We start from the raw sequence: 20,064 nt of genomic DNA, 5'->3' as shown, positions 1-20,064 counted from the left end.
TTACTAATTAATCCCCGTTACCTTTAAGAAAAAGTACTTTTTCTTTTTTAGCACATCGTATAGAATTCTTCACAATCCTGATTTTGTCTCTGTTCTCAACTCCCACCACCCCTTAATACTCAGCATATACTCTTGCCATGTCAGGCTATTTGCAGCTCCCTCATAGTGCCACATTCTCTAATGCCTCTGTGATTTAATAAGTTATTACTCCCTTTGCCTGATATGCTCTGATTAAGCTAAGTACTAATCTTCTTTCAAGACTCTACTTATAAGCATCACATGCTTTAACATGCCTTTCCTAATCACCTCAAGTCTGAGTTAGGTAACACCACAAACTGTGTTCCCTCTATTACAGGGTTTTTCCTATGCATACCTCGATTCTAGTACTTATCAAACTGTATTGTACTGCTAGTTTATTCATTTTCTCCACTAGACTGAGCTCATCAATTAGTCTTTTTAAGAACAGAATGGCCAGTACATAGTAGGTTCTCAATAAATGTTTGCTGAACAACCTGTCTTGAAATAGCAGGAATAATTATTATGGCTACATATTTAAACTATAAATAACTTCCAATAACTGTGCCTCTAAGGTAACAAAAAATTTACTTCACTTTATTTATAGACTAACAGAACTTCATTAAGACTTCAAAAACACAGAAGTCCAAAATACTTAGGGTATTCAGTTCTCAACAATCTAAAGGTATTTGTTAAAAATATTACAATAGTCTTCTGAATACTGTTGTTAAACCGAGATGTTTTAATTTCACTGACTTCTACTTATTAGACAAAAGCACTAGACTCTTCTTCAAGGACTGAAGTGAGGAGGAGGAGTATGGGAAAATGATAGGCATATTTGTTTAGGTGGCCTAGGTTTGTACCCTGACCTCTTCTACTTATTTGCTACATGAACTTAGACAACAATGAATATTTCCAAGCCTCAGTTTTGTTGATGGAAAACAAAATAAATTTCTTGCCTATCCCACAGGTTGTTTCAAATATCCAGACATGAATGTGACAGCATTTCTATAAACCATGAAGTGTTAAATTAATGTGAACTAGTGTGCTAGCTACCATCCCAACATTTATAGGTGCAAATTTAAAGTTTCATGGTCTACTTCACCCTCCAAAACCTACCTCATATTTCTAATGACTGAAAATTCATAAGTAAAGGTAAGTTCCAGGATCCCTGGAACATGAGACTTGATACACCTTAATATTCTTATATGGTTGAAGTGCTTAATCTTACCTAATTTAATAATAATCTGGTATGTTCTTAAAAAGTAGCTATTTTGTAAATCTCAAAGCAAATCTTAAGGTAAGTTGTTGGTACAGTCATTGAAATTTCAGCTCCATTTAAAAAAATTAATTGGAGGACAAAAATCAGCAGGGAATTTTTAGAGATATTTTCTTTTATTAACTATTCTGATTGGTAACTGGCTACAGACATATAAGCTTGATCCACTTTAGACTAATTAATATGAAAGTTAAAAAGTCACCATTACAAAACCAAGACTTTTTCCCCCCAAGTTTCTGACTTCTCAGATATGCTTGCTGGTCTATCAATTAGAAGAGAAAATTTGCTGCATTTTTTCTTAATTAAAAAAGTGATAGAGCATGTTAACTCTGCTCTCAGCAATATCTTTCTTTGTTAAATAGGGACTTACAGGGATTATAAACTTTATTAGAAGTGTTTTCAGTCCCTTCTGCAATGTTTATAAAAATAAGACTCCTTAACTTTCAAAGGGCAAAACTCCTTTACAAAAAAAAAAAGAAAAAGAAAAAACAAAATCTACTACAAAAGTCAGCACTTCGGTACCTGATTGTGGTAACAAGGCCAAAATCCAAGACGAAGCCTTTTATTGCACATCGTGTTCCAACGTCATGAGCAGCCCCATCTTGCGACCTCTCCAGATTGGCTGCTCCTGCTCTCTCTACTGCAGAGAGAACTTCAATTAGAGAAATTCTGAAGCTCAGAAATCTAAACTGGATACTCCCCTCAGTGGAGGTAAGGATGGTAAGAATAACTAAAAAGATTCAAGTCAGAGGAGGTTTCGAAATGGCTTGAAACCACTATAATGCAGGCAGCTGAGAGTCTTATTATGCAACAGTCTATTTACCTAAAAAAAGTCTTAAGGAAAAGAATGGCAGCATATTGTTAGAGAACCTGAAAAAACAGGTTATATAACCACAAATCTCTAAAAAGTGAAATATTATCCACTAAAATTGTATAGGATTTATATCTATAATACAGACTTACAGCTGACCATTCATGTTCATAATCCTTATGAGAAAAACAAGCAAGAAAAACTAGGACATATAATCAACTTCTTGTTATGTCCTAAAATAACTTCATTGAAAAAAGGTCTGGTTAAAACCCACTGGTTAGGAAGGAGAGGTTTCCCTGCTGACTTAAGCCTAGCTGCCCAAGCAAGGCTTTAGAAAATGTCTTCACCTACAACAGTGCATAGGCAGAAGGAGCAAAGGCTATGGCGGTCTTCCTAGTGACACTTCCAAGTCACATATAAATGGGATATATTTCTGGGATAGACTGCCAACAAGTTACTGAAAGAAGAGAAACAAAAACAGCAAAAAACCTGGCAAAAACAGTCCAATGCCCTCACATGTTTTATTATGACACAAAAGGTAAGTATTAACTAAAACTACTTTGAAGCTACCAGATCTAAATGACATCATCCATACTAACATACCTATCTGTCAAAAACTAGATTCACTTTCAAGCTGGTTTTCTATAAAGACTTATGATCATGTATAACATGTATAAAGCATTTCTTAGACCAAGCAAGTAACAAGTCACCAAAGAACTCCAGCAATTCAGATTTTTCAGTTAGAGAAATAAACAAACAATTTGAACCACCTTTACTACCATAAATTTTTATCAAAAGTGTGCTGGTATGTCCTATGCAACATAACAATGTTAATACTGTTGACGTACTGTTACTAAATATTAATGATGATTTTACCTTACCTGAGTGTGAAAATTTGAAATGGTGGTTGTTTCGATATCTTTCTTGCCCAGAATTTCCATTTTCACTGGAGTGTTGGGGAAATTAAAAGCAAAGTAATCCAAGAAGTCTGGGAGATAAGCAGCCGCTCCATGCACTATTGCTAAAGCATAGTAAGCAGCATTTTTGTCATTTTCACTGAATGTCAAAGCAAGAAACTCCTCAGAAAATCTCTCCATCTCCATTGGAGACAAAAATGAGAGTTCATCCATGTAAGCATGAAGGACAAGAGCACCACCATTGGACTGGTGTTCCTCATGGATAAAGTTGCTAAATTTAGTACCTGTTTTTAAGAAATTTCTACGAATAGAATGTTCCTGGTGAGTCATAAAAGGTGTTTGTACTCCCTGGGGTACCCGATATTCTTGCATGCCCAAATTTAATCGGCACAGCTGTTCATCTTTCAGATACCTGAAGGATTCCTTATTAACTCCTGAAGTGCTATTTATTTGTCCTTGGGTGAGGATTTCCTTACTGATGCGGGTCAGACCAGCACAGACGGTTTGGACTTCCTTATTGTACATTTTAAGGCGTCTTCCTCTCATATCTTCTCGGTGTTTCTTTTTCTTTTTCTTCTTTATTTTCTTCAAGACAAAATCGTCAGCTCTCTGGGTTTTACCATTTTCATCTGGTGTTTCTGGCCACAATAATTAAAAAGAAGTTAGTTGCTAGGCCTAGTGTCAACATACAAGCTTCTTAAGGTACTTTGATCTCAAATTAAATAGCCTATTCTCAGTTTCTCTACATTTGCCATTATAACTTACATGTTTATAAAACAAGTGAGACAAAGAGCTTAAAATACAGCAATATTCTGGGTTGAAGAGTATGCTAGAAAGTAGATAATACAAAGGTAAGCATATAATTTAATATGACTGGCAACTGAAACTACAAGAAATAGTCAAGTAATTTCATATATGCCGTACTCCATGGAATATCTATTTAGTAACCATTATAAAATCCAAATTGAAGCTCATCATATTTTGCTGTCCATCAACAGATTACTATGATGCATATAGGCAAATAAAACAAAGGCCAATTCAGCTGTAAGACAGCATTTTGCCTCCCAAATTCGCAAGATGTTTTTTATTTTAAATACTCTCATATACTGTTGCTATAAGTATAAACTGGTACAACTTTCATGGCAAGATATTTGTTGCCCTCCAAAATGGATATGTACCAAAAGGCTTGAAAATATTACCCAGAAGTCAACTAACACATAAAAATTACCTAAGAAAATAAATGAAGACACATAAAGAGATCCGTGAAAGTGTCACTTAGGGACTCCCCTACATATGTAATAAAAGAATATAAAACTCTGGTGCTTACATACTAATAAAATACTGTCCAGCCATTATGAATTATACTACAGATGAAAAGAACTGCCCAATTACAAGGTTACAGAATGCTTACATTGTCACTCTTCCAGAAAGCCTTCTCTAGCAACTCTTTCCCACCCAATGTGGATAGCGTACTATCCTGAGTACTTACCTCCCCATCATATCACTTACACATTCTGTATAGTATGTGTTTCATTTCCCACCTTTCCTATAGACTGTAAGCAATCTAAGGTAAGTGACATATATCTTAACTTTTCTTTCCAGAGCATCTATCTAACACATATATAATCTGACCTCATTTTTATTTCATTCACTCAAACAACTATTAAGTACTTACTATATGCCAGGGATACTTCTGGGCACTAGGAATGTGGCATTGACTAAGACAGCCACAATTTCTACTTCTGAACCTTACAATCTAGTTGCACAAGAAAAAGCAAGTATCAGTAGGCTACTCTAGATGCTGAGGAAGCTCTTTTTGGGAGGGGACATTTAGGTAAAGTCCTAAACAGTAAGACAAGCCAGGCATGTTTTCTAGGTAAAAATATTCCAGGGAGAAGCAAAGGATTGAAGAGAGGAAAAAGTCTGACTGATCTGTATGTTTTGCATATATACAACACAGAAATATATCCAGAGAAATATATACCAAAGTGTTAATGGTCGTTATCTACACTGGTAGGATTTTAAATGTCTACCTTTTATCTGTATTGCTCATTTGTCTTTTCTAACTTTCTACAATAAATATATATTACTTTAATAATTAATAAATTTTATTTTTAAAGGATTAGCATGGATGACAAACCTAAAATAGAATGGCATCTTTTATTTACTAGTTGGAAAAAATTCCTATCAGGAAATTTTTAGGATTAAATAGCAGGTGTAGTCCTGACCACCTTCAAGCTTGGTGTGGTATTTACTGTACAGAATTTATCTACCCAACAGCAGTATTTCTAGTATGATTCAAGTACTTCATTGTTAGTAATTCATTCTAACTCATTAAGACAGATAATTAATCCAATTATTAAATCTAAGAAGAACAAGTTAAATAAATTTTATAGCAAAGAATTTACTTGGTGTAATATGTAAGTATGTGACAGTTACAGGATGCTATACCAAATCATTCTATATCACCAGACATTAAAAGTTATGAAACCATCTTAAGAAAATATTCAAAAGTGCAAGTCAAAAGACTAAAGCTGTACAGATACCAAATGACTTTAATTCTGTTTAGCATTTGCTTTTAAACAACAGAAAGAAAACCCTTCATTTGCAAACATATAATTAAGCTGAGATCACACACCAAAATATGCATGTTATCAGACTGCTTCAATTGGCAAGAGAAAAAGCAATCTTTTATTTAATATGCAACTAAATCTTTGAGAATTTGTTAAAACAATTATTTTTCTTACCAAATAAAATTAATCTAAATACTTTCACATAATCAAATCAGTAATTTAGGCAATTCTCCCAAGCAACTAAATGTTAACGCCATTAAAGGTCAAACTAATTTTAAAACAGTAATTTAATTACCTTCTGCTAAGTGTTTTAGCAATTTCATAGAAAAAAAGGAAAGAAAATACCTCTGAATAGTTCCTGTTATTTTAAGCTTCAAAGGAGGTATTTGGTATGCAGAAGATGAATTGTGACCTAGATCTGCCACTGAAATTAACATGAAGAAGGAGCTGCCTTGATTGTAACACATTTTCTGTATTACTATCAGCTTACCAATGATATTCCTAACATGGCCAAGTCTCTGTGGTTTTTATTCCAAAACTTATTTATGTGAGAACCATTCAATTAGTCCAGTATGACTCATTTCAAAAAAACACTGTGTAAGGAAATGAAAAGGACCTTAAATTGATTGTAATCTCGTATTTCAACATGATAAGTTTAAAATATGAAATGAATTTCATATTCTAAGAAATGAGTATGAATAAAACATGAAATATTTAAAAATAAATAAAATATGAAATAAATCTACCTCCTAACTAATCCTGTTTTCCTAATCTAAGGCTGAGATATAGAAAGCTAGCTTTTGTTTTCAGAGAAATTTGAGACTATTTTTTCATACTAGTTAATGAATTTCCATGAATCAACAAAATTTATTTCTGAATTATTGTGGTGACAACTACTGAGAATGGCATACATATACAAACTTGTTAAAGATTATTATTATTATTATAAGTTAGCCACTGCTGCTTTATGAGAATGACATAGAGGTTGCCTTGCCTTGAATTAAAAACGTTACTTAAAAATGTCCTTTCCATATAAATTATCAAATCAGTATGTTATTATACCCTGAGGTATACAATGTGATCTGTCAACTGCATCTCAATGTGATATGAAAACTGCATCTCGATTTTTTTTTTAAGTCAGTATCTAAAGTCTTCACAATCTTTCCATTTCTGGAGGAGTGTTTTAACTTCCCAACAGAGAACATATTCAGGAGTTCATTTTGAGTACTACCCTACAGAGAAAAAGCTCAAAGTTATTAATATCAGTTCTTTTATAGAGAAAGAGCCAAACTACACCATACCTGTAATTAAGGAAAGCTTTCACATGTCAAATCATGAGATTAAATATAAAGAGAAGCATATAATTCTACAGAGGAAGATACAGGCATCCATCTGAGACAAATTGCTATTTTAAAAAAGGTCACTAAAACTATAACTAGATTAATATAACACCATCAATAAAATCCTATGTGCTATTATCAATATTATCAACTATCCAATAACATAATTTATTCATATCATTATTGATAGTTTTCATTAATGTAAAATTACCTTTTCATGACATTTTCTTACACTTGAATTACAGCTTAGAACCAAAAAAAGACCATGTAATATCCTCAATTCCTAAAAATAATGCTAAATAAGCAAAAACAAAACTACAATTGCTTATATTTTGTTAATCATAATAAAGAAAAAAGCTAAGGTTGTTTTCTGAAAAGAAGTTCTTGTTGATCTCAAGAATTCTTTCAATTCTATATAAAAACCTGACTAAAAAGGAAAAACAAAAAACTGTTCATTTCAAAAGCCATAATTTAACATCATTGTATGTTTATAACATTGCCTTATTTTACCCCCCTCTAAATTAGTGTTTCAGAGAAGCTGGCAAGATTCAAATTCCTGTCCTACCACTTCTAACGGTTTTACTATTTTCAAGTTATTTTCTCTGTACCTTCCTGCTCACTGGTAAAATGGGGGAAAGTAACAGTGCCTCCGCATAAAATCAGTGTGCAGGGTAAATGAATGAAACAAAGCATACAAGTACTTACAATAGTCATAGAACAAAACAAATATTCAATACATGATGTTAACTACCATTATTACCCCAAAATAGGTGAATTGTGGAGGCAGTAGTGTGCTATTTAAGAGCAGGTGCTTCACAGTTGAGCAGACCTAGTTTAATGTCCCAGGTCTACTGCTTACTAAGGGCTCTGGGCAAGCTCATAAATCTCTTTAAATTTTAATTTTCTCACATTAAAATCTCAGAGTTACTATAAGGAGTAAATGAGACAAGGACTGTAAGTCCCTCATCCCAGTATGTGACACACAGTAAATGCTCACCATCTTTATATTTTCATAATGGTAGTATTTGATAACATTCTTTGAAGTAACTGGCAATAACTCTGGGATACCAAAACTAGAGCTAGAAATTACCAACCTAGAGTACAATGCAGTGTACCACAGAGAAAAGAAAAAGAAAAAAAGTTATCTTAAAGAAGGAAGAAAACTATTATTCACCTAGTATCTGCTGGAGATCATACAGTTTACCTCATTTTAATCCTCAAACAAACCATGAAGTAGATGAATATCTACTATCACTTAGATTAGGTCACAAAGTTAGGTGACAACCAAGATTCAAACTCTCACCTGTCTGACTCCAGAACTTAAGCTCTTCCACCACACTACGCTACAGTCTCTTCCTTTTTGCCTTCTCTATCAACTCCTCGATGCAATACTCCCATTAGATCATCAACTATAATTATCTAGTTAGAATTACCAGACTTAAGACAGCCTGGAAGAACCTCCAATAAAGGGAGCACTACTTCATTCAACAAATATTTTACTAAATGTCCACTACATAACTCTGCATGATCACAAAGATGGCATTATGTTATGCAAAAATTTTCATGCCCTTAAAAGCTTTTTTTTTTTTTTGCCTCTTTCTGGATGAGTGAGGAAAAATTAGTCCCTGAAGTTGTTGCTCTGATAAATGAAATCATCAATTTCAGTTCTCTGTACAAACCCAAAATAATTTCCTATTCTTATCACCAAAAACAAAAACAAAAACAAAATTCCTGCCAATAACTTTCCGACATCACAGAAATTTTCAATTAGTTGTGCGACTTAGGGACAGAAGCTGGGCAGTTGGTCAAAGATGAAAAAATGTTGAGAAGGGAATATTTAAGAACAACCCTGATATTTGATGACAATGGAGAAGACAGGTATGGCAATCAATGCCTCTTCCTCTTAAAAAACATTAAAATTTTACTGAAGTAATAAATTTACTAACCAAGAAGTTAAAAAGAAGCATTACTTCTTTTGATGGGTTCTTCTGAGAAGTTTGTTCTGTGCTTTTTATGAGTGTTAGGAAGGAGAAAAAAAAATTAAGATTTCAAAGGATACAGATAACCATCAGTTTAATTAAGACTCAAACCTGTTGCTTTTAAGAAATAAAAACATTCTAACATCTCTTTATTAACTAACAATCCAAATGTGCTTGGTGGAAAGTGTAAACCAACTAGACCATGAGTTAAAAAAAATGGGTTCTAGATTAGGCTCTATAACTTAATAAGTAGAAAATTTTAAGCATGTTACTTTAACTCTTCAAAAATCACTTTATTTCCTATGAAGCAAATTTACCTTAGCATTTACAGATTAAATTTTTGTTTCACGCAACTCCAAACATCTGGAATCTGAAATTTATGAATAACTTATACATGAATTTGGACTGAGTACTGTTGGACTAGTGTGCAGGAACATGTCTCTCAGCTGAAAGATCTACCTCAGGGGACAGCAAAATTTTTCTATAAAGAGCCAGACAGTAAGTTTTACAGGCCATTGGGTCTGTCTCAACTACTCTTCTCTGCTATTGCAGTGTGAAAACTATTATAGACGATACATCGGAATGAGCAGAGTGGTGTTCCAATAAAACTTTAATTAGAACACTGAGTTTGAATTTCATATGATTTTCACACATCATGGGCTTTTTCAAACACTTGAAGTGTAAAAACCATTCTGAGCCAACAGGCTGTACAAAAATAAGCAGTGGAACTAATTTATGACAAAGGTGCAAAAGTAATTCAATGGAGGAAGAACAGTCTTTTCAACAAAATAGTCTTTTCATCCAATTGCTGCACCAACTGAATATACATAGGAAAAAAAAAAAATTCACCTTGACCTAAACCTTTCATCTTATACAAAATTAACTCAAATGGATCAGAAATTCAAATGTTAAAGTTAAAATTATAAAAATTTTAGGAAAAAAAAAAAAAGTCTTTGGGACCTAGGATCTTGGGACCTTAGACATGATACTAAAAGCATTTCCCATAAAAGAAAAAAAATCAGTAAACTGGACTTAATCAAAATTTAATAAAAGTTCTGCTCTGTGAAAGACCCTATTACAAGGATGGAAAGACAAGCAACATAGTGGGAGAAAATATCTACAAACTACGTATCTGACAAAGAATTTGTATCTGTAATATACAAACAATTCTCAAAACTTAATATTAAAAACCAACAAATTCAATTAGAAATGGGCAAAAGACATAAACAGACATACCATTTTACTGATGAAGATATATGGACGGCAAATGATGACATCAAAAGATGTTAAGTATCACTAGCCATGGGGAAATGCAACTTAAATGAGTTATCACTACACACCTATTAAAAATAGAATCAGTAAAATAGTAACAGTACCACATCCTGGTAAGGATGTAGAGAAAGTGGATCTCTGATACACTTCAGATATGATTGTAAAATAATTCAGATATTCTAGAAAACTGGCAATACCTTTACAAAAAATTATAAAGAGAACTAAATCATATATTTACCATATGATCCAGCAATTTCTTTCCCAGAAAATTTATATCCACTCAAAAACCTGAACATGAGTATTCACAGAAGTTTTATTCATAATAGCCACAGTGGAAACAACCAAGATGTCCTTCAATAGGTGAATGGTTAAACTTGACATACATGCAATGCAGACTACTACTCAACAATGAAAAGAAGTGAGCTATTGATACATACAACTTGAATGGATCTCAAGAACATAATGCTGAGTGGGGGAAAAAAACTCAAAATATCACATAGTGTATTATTCCATTTCTACAACAGTCTCAAAATGACAAAATTACAGAGTTGGAGAACAGATTAGTGGTTGCTAAAGGTTAGAGAAGGTGGGGATACATAGCAGGTGCCTAAGATTATAAATGAATAGCACAAGGGAGATCTTCGTAGTGATGGAATAGTTGTGTATCTTGATTGCAGCAGTGGTTAGGTTAATCTACAGTTGATTTTTAGTGGCACAGAACTATCCACACACTGGGTTGTACCAATGTCAATCTCCTGGTGTTGGTATTATACAACAGTTATGTAAAATGTAACCATCAGGGGAAAATAGCAAAGGGTAAGGACCTCTCTACTATTTTTGCAATTTCCTGTGACTATATAATTACCTCAAAATAAAGTTAAAAGTTTCTGAAAATCTGAGGAAAAGGGAAGAGAAGACATAGCTCTGTAAATAACAAGAGTGTAGAGACTCCTTATTAATCTTAAGAGTTGTTTCAAGGGCCAAGCACAATAAAATAACAAAAGTTTAAACAGTACCTACTATCAGCCAGATACTTAAAGTGCTTTCCATATTATTGCCCCCACTTAATCCACATAACATTTTATAAAAGAAATACAACAACCCCACTTTACAGAGGAAAACTGAAGCTGAAGGAGGTTAAAGTCAATTTGTTCATGGTCACACAGTGAGTGGTCAAGCCATGACTTAGACTCAGATTGACTCCAGAGACATGCCTCCTGCATACCACTGTATCAAGTAAAAAGATGTTCAGTGGGGACAAAAAAGGTATCCTTCAAAGAGTGTGCAAAAGCTTGGATTAAACAAGGTTAAACCAGTTTATCCTCCGTAGGGTTCTCAGAACTTTTAAAATGCCAGTGTGTATCTTTATTTAGAAGGCTATGATACATGGTTTTTCCCTCAATGTATTTGCTCAGGGAATCCTTCCCCCAGAATATATAATCCAAGAGCCTCTCATTCAAAAGTCAAAATGTTTAAACTAGACTTGTAGCAATCATTTCACTATACATTGAATCATTATATTGTACACCTGAAACTAATATATACACCAAATGTATCTCAACAAAAAGGAAAAATATTTAAATGACTTAATTTTAATCCTGTTCTCTGCTTCACATATTGGCAAACTACAAATGCTTCAAGCTGTGTTGTCAATGTGGTGGCCTCTAGCCAAACTATTTAAATAAAAAATTCAGTTCTTCAATCACACTAGCCACCTTTCAAGTTTTCAAGTTGGCTCAAGGGCCACATATGACTAATGGCTGCCATATTGGACAGAACAGATAATAAAACATTTCCATTATTAGAGAAGTTCTGCCAGACACTAGGCTAAAGGTTTTTGTTTTTTAAAGAATATGGGCCTGCCCAATCCTCAGAGAAGCCACGCTATGAGTTATACATGTAATTGCCACTATACCCCTATAAAAGGGGGCTGGGTGAGAATTTTTTGGTAAGGCTGACTACCGCCACTCTGAGGCCAAGGCAAGGGAAAAAGGTAAGCAAAGAAGTGGAAAAAATAGCAAAAAGAGAAAGCAACCATATGCAGCTGGGGAATGAAGCTTGAACTGGGATTCAGGAGACCTGAACTCTACTCCCTACTTTGCCAGTGATTCATTAAAAGAAAAACTTTTTAATTTTTATAGGTGGTGCTAATCAACTGTGACTTGATCAGACAAGTCTCTTCACTACTTTGGGCCTCAGTTTCCTCTTCTACAATACAAACTTGAATTGGATGATCTCTAAGATTCTCTCGAGCTCTGTATGGTCAACACATACACACACAGACACGAACTGAGAAAGTGAGAAAAAGGGGCAAAAATAAGAGACTGGTGGTGGAAACTGGCATTCTTGTCAGGCTGCCACATTTCTATTCCTGAGGATAAGATACGGATACTACCAAAGAAAGACTTAATTCAATGAAATAAATACGTACTGAGCAAATATTTGTAACAAACTGCACTATCTGGAAGTAGCACCACACTCACGCACACACGCACGCCAAATATGATTAGCTTGAAAACCAAAATACTTGAAGGAATTCAAGACTCACAAAACTTTAGATTGAAAGACTGGTTCTTTAAAGTGTAGTAACTGGCCTACTGTTAAGAAACATTTAAGTATCTTAAAATCTTGAGATAAAATTAATCAATTACATAAAATCATATACAAAGTACAAACACATGGCTTAATCAAAACTCATACCCCTCACCCCTCACCCCACCTCTTATAGACATAAACACAACGGGTTACTTGGGCATAGGAAGACACCAATTCTGGCCAATCTTATTTTTTTTCTAAAACCCACACTTAATTAGGTAGTCGTAAACTTTCTGGGTTAAATATTCATAATTTTACTGAGTGTGCTGGAATTAAATAAATTTTCAATTTGTTATGCCAAACAAAATAAACTGCAATTGGAATTCTTTACCGTCTACTTCCGCGCACGTCTTACTTTTCAAAGGCACGGTTGGTCCTGTTCCCTAGTATCAAAGGGGAGAGAAAACCCTCCCCCCACCTCTTTTCTGAGAATCAAGATTCCGTATGAAAATTAAAAATGATTGTTACCTCCAGATAAAAAAGAACCAACATAAACTGCGTTTGATATTTTACGCTGCAGAAGCTAAGGTAAACAGTGAGTTGACTAACCTCTGGAAGAATTCAAACTCATTAAATCATCAAACCACAGCCATGAATATTTGGGAGCAAGAGAGACTGAGTATTAACGCATTACATCAAGAGACAAACCTTTAGTTTATAAGGGCAGTTTTTAAATACCCCAGTTACTAATCCTACGCTGAGGACCGCGCGACGCGGAAACCCTGGCAAATTTGAAAACAAACGTTGGTAAAGGCTGGGGGTAGTGCGTGGGGGATACTGGTAAGGGGTTAGTACTGACAGCTGGGCCTCGAAGCGAAGAGCCTCAAGTAGGTCAGACTGTTGTCAATGGTTTGAAATCCAGAGTCCACCCCAGTGGGCGCACGGGAGTAGAGCAGCAGGAGGTAAGCAGGGGTTTGGTGTCTTTCAGCGCTTAAGGGCGAGACATCGGAACTGAGAGACCTAGAGCCCAAGCTCGGGGCAGTTCACCTGCTCTCACCTCTCTTGGGGGCCTTCATCACAGGAACCCCTCCAGTCCTCTCGCCGTTTTCCTGCTTGTCCTTGTGCTTGAAATCGCCAGGAACGCAGGAGCCGGGGTCGCCATCGGAGCCGCGGTGGTGATGGTGCTTGTGCCGTTCCTTGTGGCCCTTATGCTTGGGCCCGCCCGCGCTCACCGTCAGGGGCGAGAAGGTGAAGAGGGCCGAGGTGCCTGGGGCCGGGAGCGGGGCAGCAACAGCGGGCCCAGCGGGTGCGAGCGAAGGTGGCGGCGGAGGCGGCAGGAGCAGAGGCTCAACAGGGCCTGGGACGGTTGGGGCAGCATTCGCTGGCGGCAGCGGCCCGGGATGTTGGCGGCTGCGACGCCGCCGGTGAGGGGGAGCGAGAGGGGGGTCCTGGCTCGGCCGCCCCCGCTTCTCCTGAGATCCCCCACTGCTCGCCCGGCGCTGCCGCTTCACTCCCCGCGGCGAGACCCCAGCCTGGGGTTTCTCTTTCCCTTCTTTGTCCGGCTCCTCCTGCGCCGCCACCGCCCGTACTACGCGCACTGCTCCGACCTGCGCAGCCATTTCACCCACAAACACACATTTAAATGGCCCGACCGCCCCCCCGTCCGCGTATCGCGCAAGCGCCGCCCGCGCACGGCCCGCTGGGCATTGGAGTCTCGCCCCCGCCCTCCGCTTCTCGGCCGTTCTTCATCCGATGCTGAACATGCCGGAAGCGGCAGTTCCGGCGCTTTCTCCGCAAGCCTCACCAACCCAGCTCTATTGTAAAGCACCCTGGGCCGCGCAGAGCCTCATGGGAGTAGTAGTTCCCTTGCGCCCCCCGCCAAGGCCCTGGCTGGGTGAGCGGAGGAGCCGAGAGAGAGCGTGCGCCGAGTCACGCTTCTGGCCGCGACGCAACTGCCGCTGGGCGGAGAGTTGCCGCCAACCGCCTCAACGGCCTAAACAATGTTAGTGGCTTTCAGAGTCTGTCGGCGCGTTCTCATTATTATCTTCGTGTGCCCCTTTGTTATTTTACACGGAGTAGGTAGTCTCCATACGTACTTTGAAAGTTCATATTCCTCTCATAACCTTTGTGAGATAAAAATATCCGGCCTTTTATTTTGGACAAGCGGTGAATGAAGAGGAAAGGGGAACTTAACATGTAAAATAAGGGCAATTTTGCTTTAAAATCTAATGAGGCTGCAATTCAGCAATTTTTTGATCCTCTTCGTGGGCACTGCTATGGTTACAGCTGCAGGCGTAACAAGGCAGGTGCTAGAACTGCCTGGGAACCTGGTGAGCGCTGCCCAGCATCCCCTCTAATGCCAATAAAGGTAGAGTCCATCATTTATTTCGAAGTCATCCTTACAGTTAGGAAAAAATTCTAGATGGAAAACAATATTTTAAATTTTTTTTCGTAGGATTTTTTCAAATTATAAGTGTAACGTTGCATCAGTCTGAGAAGTGCGTCTATCAGGGAACGCTCCAAAACTCGTAACTGCATCAAGGTCCCTGCTCAGGAATTCATTTACAATTTCGTCAACTTAGATTTTATTTACCTAAGATTCTTTTAATATATTTGGTCCTTGGTAAAGATGTTTGAAAATAATTGGTTACTATAAAGTACGCAGATAACATCACTGTGTTTTGATACACCAGTGTCTGAAGAAATACTCAGCTAAATTAACAATACACTAAAGATAGTTGAAAAACAAAAAAGTTTATTGAGCACCTACTGTATACATTGTACTACAATAAACAGGTAACAATATTTCATCCGGTTTGCACCAGCATTAGGCTTCCTAAAAAATACTGAGTAACAGTTTAAATACCTCATTTTTCTGAAAGTTTTAAGTAAGCTTTTTAAAATTAAGTTAAATCATTAAAACTAAGGGGAATCTTTTGTAATAGAAATTACTGTTACATAAAATTGGATTTGAAAGATAAGATTTTAAGACAGATCCATATTGACATCGAAATTTTTAAGTAGGAATACCTCTGGCTATTTGGATGTAAGCTGCACGTGTTTATATAGAACCTTTGAAATAAGGAAAATGCCACCAGAAGATAGCTATTTTGTTGATAATTCTTCTAGATTTGGTAATTGACTAACTTCAGTTATAAGTTATCATAAATGTAGGTGAACATTTTGTTAGTATATCCTAATACTAAACTATTTACATTTTATTCTCTTAAAATACAACTTTTCTTACTACTCTACATTCCCACAACATTTTGTTGAGAAGAGGTACAATGTATACTTCATTTAGGCAAAAATTACTACCAGGGAATAGTCATTGTGACAAGCAGTAATTTTGTACTGCAACCACAAGTAAGATTTTTTTAAACCCTTTTTATAGTAAATTATAGCAAGGTGGACATTTAATTGAGATCCAATTCTTATATACCTTTTTAAGTTTATATTTATGTAGAAACATACAGTAAAACTAACTTACAAAAATGAAAAATCAGTTCATGCTAAAATTGTTTCTCATACAGCATTCTCTACATAAACTCAAGTGAAACACTTTAATTTGTGGTTGCCAGCCCAATAAAACTGAGATGAAAATGTAAAACTTCTAGCACTTGTTTATATATTGTTTTCCTTTTAAAAGCTATTGAAACATTATCATATCTTTGTTGTTGAAATTACGAATGCCGAGCAATTATTTTAGCTAGCAGTATTCTAGTACATTTTTTTGCAGATGCACTTGCAGCCTATATTCCAAAATTGTGTTAAATATTCCAAGTTGGTGGTGGGTTCCTTGGTCCTTTGGGTTTTGAAAAACGATTTGCAAAACCTGGGAAAGACAACAAAAAATTGAATGAGAAAGATGTTTGTTTTTTTTTCTGTAGAAATGAATACTTGGACTTTAGAGTGTGTTATAATGTATGCAAGTACATGGATTTTTTTCAAAAGGGTAGGCAGCAGCGTCTTTGATCAGTTTAGTAATAGATTGTAAAGGCATAGTGATTAAGCTAATACATGGTAACAATAGAATACTGATAACATTTTAAATTTGTAGAACACCAATTTAATAATGGTAGTAATTAGATGAAGAACCCTTGTTATAGTAGTCTTTGGTAATTCACCATATAATATCTTTTTTCCTCAGCTTTATGAAGATACTATTGACAAATAATATATATACGTTTAAGGTGTGCAACATGATGATTTGTTACACCTACATACTATGAAATGATTACTACATTCAGTTTAGGTAACACTTCCATCCCCTCACATAATTACCATTTTTTTGTGGTGATTACATTGAAGATTTACCCTTCTTAATGTTCAAATATATAATACAGCACTGTAAATACAGTTGCCATGCTGTACATTAGATCCCCAGAACCTACTATATTATAGCTGGAAGTTTGTACCCTTTGACCAGCATCTCCCCATTTCCCCTAACCCCACCCCCAACCCTGCCAGCCTCTGGCAATCACCATTCTACTCTGTATTTCTATGAATTCAGCTTTTTTAGATTACACATGTAAGTAAGAACATCAGTATTTGTCTTTGTATCTGACTTTCCTTGTTTGGCATAATGCCCTCAAAGGTCTATATCAAAAGGATCACAAAAGGCATGATTTCCTTCCTTTTTTTGGCTTAATAATGTTCATATATGTGAAATAAAATTTTTTTCTTTATCCATTTCTTTATCTGTCAGTAGACACTCAGGTTGTTTCTGCATCTAGCTATTGTAAATAATGCTGCAAAGAACCTGGGGTGTAGATATGATAGTTCTATTTTTAAATTTTTGAGGAATTTCCATACTGTTTACCTTAGTGGCTGCACCAATTTATATTCTCACCAACAGTGCACAAAGGTTCCCCTTTCACTAACACTCATCTGTTGTCTTCTTGATAGTGGCCTTTCTAACAGGTGTGAGGTGATAGCTCATTGTGGTTTTGATTTGCATTTCCCTGATGATCAGTGATGTCCAGCATCTTTTCATGTACCTGTTGGTTGTGTATGTCTTTTTTTGAAAAATGTCTATTCAAGTCCTTTGCTCACTTTTTTAACTGGATTGCTTGTTTTCTTTTAAATAATATCCTTTATCTACATCTTCTCACACACCTCCCACTCATCAAAAAAAAAAAAAAAACAGGGAAATTTCAATTTCAGAAAAATAAGCACTATTGCTTTACAAAATTATCGTTAAATACAGTTATACTTCTACTTGAACCCAGAAAGCCCTCAATTTACTAAAGTACTAAGTTTGAAAAGCTTAGGGGAAAACAGTAATAAACAATCTTGAAAAACTAAGTAACTGGTCATTTTTATTTCGCTCTCTCCCTCAAGCACTCTCCTTCTCCCTCCCAAGGAAGGAAAAGGAAATTTTCCATGACCAGTGAAGGCTATTTTGGGGTTACTTTCAAAAGATTTGCAGGATGAAAACATTGGTTATCACTTCAGCAACACATGACTTTTCTTTGATGGAGGTATATTTTCAAGGTACTCTTACACTTGGTAACTTTAGGGGCTCAAATTGAGCAATAAAAGTTTTGAAATATAAGGGGAGAACAGAGAATGGAAACCTTTAATTTCATCAGCCTACAAAATTATATACCTTACAGAATGGACCAAAATGTGATGAAAGGATCAGATGCTGTATTTGTTAAAGCATCCAGCACAATGCCTGGCACAATGTAACTACTCAAGTATTACTTAAATCTGAACCACAAAAAAATATACCAGAACTGGAAGAAAAGGAGAATGGGGAAGAGGAAAAGCAAGCAAGATAAAAACAAGAAAGCCACTAACATTTACTAATGGTGATGGTAAAAAAAAAACTGGTGGTACACAGCCTAGTTGATGTACATTTTAGTCCCCTGAGTAGAAAAAGAGATAGAAGGAAAAATATTTCAGGTTAAATAGTTTGAAATAATAGTCACAAAAATAGTCACAAAATCATCCATTTGATGCAGGTAGCTGAACTGTAACCCAACTGGACTGAGACTAGATGTAAGAACATAATATGCAAGTACTAAGTATCTGAAATTTGAGTAATACCTACATTCTGTCTCTTTCAGCTGATCAGTTCTCAATAGTTGAGAATACTGAGTTAACTTCTTTTTGTATGTAGGCCAATTCAGGAAAAATAAAAATGTCTACCAAGCACAAAATTTTTTCATTCGAATTTAAATACTTCTCTGAATACAATATTTTCCTCCCTTTATGAAAGAGAGCCAATGGAAAAGTTAAGTGCTGCTTTTGAAGTATGTAAAATATTCAAATCTAGGCATATTTGAGAAGAAACCACATAGAGGCAGCATTCTAATATTTTATGCTCATATTAGATTACAGGCTGTTATAAAGTTAGATGGGCCATGAGTTACTCAAGTGGTATCACTGAGGGAAAAGAAGGAAACAAGGAACATTTATTTGTATTCCAGGCAAACTTTGGTATTTTTTTCATAGGTTATATAATATACTCTATGAATATTTTTAAATGATTTCAAAGGAATAATAACATTTTTCTAATAACATTTCAAACCTTAGAGTTAACATAATCCATATAAAATTTTATGGTCCAACAAACACCAGAAGTTTAGTTAAATAGTTTGCCAAGGTAAGATAGGGACCATAACCCAGGTGTGGCAGAGATCGCTATCTGTCCACCAAAATCTTTCTTTACTTCTTCTTTAACAGAATTGTAAATGACAGCTGTCTGCCTTGCATTATTCTATCTCCCAGTTTCTCTCTCTTGCAATTTGGATATAGTACATGTCTAAAGGGAAGGTGAGGTGACATAATGTTGCCATTTCCAGGCCAGTGCCTTAAGACCAAAAACACTTGGTCTTAACACCTATTTCACATTTTTTCCTCATCTTCTTGCCACCTGCAATCTGAATGTGGCAGCAATCCAATTTTGGCCATACAGAAGAGGACAACACCATAGAGCAACAGTTCTCAAGTGATCCATATGGGGGTGCCCCAGACCCTTTAAAGGGGTCTGTTTTCTGGTTAATAATTTTTAGTAGTAATAGCCTACATAAATTCCTACACTTCTTAGACAAATTTATCATCATACTAAAATATGAATTTATATCATAAAATAATAGAATGATTAATATAAAATCATATTAAGTTTATAGCTTACATTTAAGGGTGATTGAACAAGTACTTGCTTTAAATTGTCTGAATTGTGTTTCACCTCCTACTGTTGAATGAATTATACAAGATTTGATAGTAGCAACTGCTGTTCTTTTCATCACACTTGCATATTTTTATAACTTTGCTTAGATATGAACTAGACTATTAAAACATCTCAAAATTTCTTCATTTGGCTAGTCACATGC

General features: G+C 35.7%; 2 protein-coding genes across 2 annotated transcripts in view; both read right to left on the bottom strand.

Annotated features, from left to right (window-relative positions):
• Window positions 1-14,499, bottom strand: part of RSBN1 (round spermatid basic protein 1) — a 48,712-nt gene extending 34,213 nt beyond the window's left edge. Inside the window, 2 exon segments of the mRNA XM_036923401.2 lie at window positions 2,987-3,660; window positions 13,779-14,499. Coding sequence (XP_036779296.2) covers window positions 2,987-3,660; window positions 13,779-14,484 — 1,380 coding nt within the window. The 5' untranslated portion in view covers window positions 14,485-14,499.
• A 1,938-nt stretch (window positions 14,500-16,437) lies between these two features.
• PTPN22 (protein tyrosine phosphatase non-receptor type 22) overlaps window positions 16,438-20,064 on the bottom strand; it is a 65,263-nt gene continuing 61,636 nt past the window's right edge. The window contains exon 21 of the mRNA XM_036923398.2: window positions 16,438-16,556. Coding sequence (XP_036779293.2) covers window positions 16,492-16,556 — 65 coding nt within the window. The 3' untranslated portion in view covers window positions 16,438-16,491. The remainder of the gene's footprint in view (window positions 16,557-20,064) is intronic.

Source organism: Manis pentadactyla, chromosome 4 (genome assembly GCF_030020395.1).
Source record: "Manis pentadactyla isolate mManPen7 chromosome 4, mManPen7.hap1, whole genome shotgun sequence".
NCBI classification, from domain to species: Eukaryota; Metazoa; Chordata; class Mammalia; order Pholidota; family Manidae; genus Manis; species Manis pentadactyla.
This window is presented reverse-complemented; position numbering and strand designations above follow the sequence as displayed.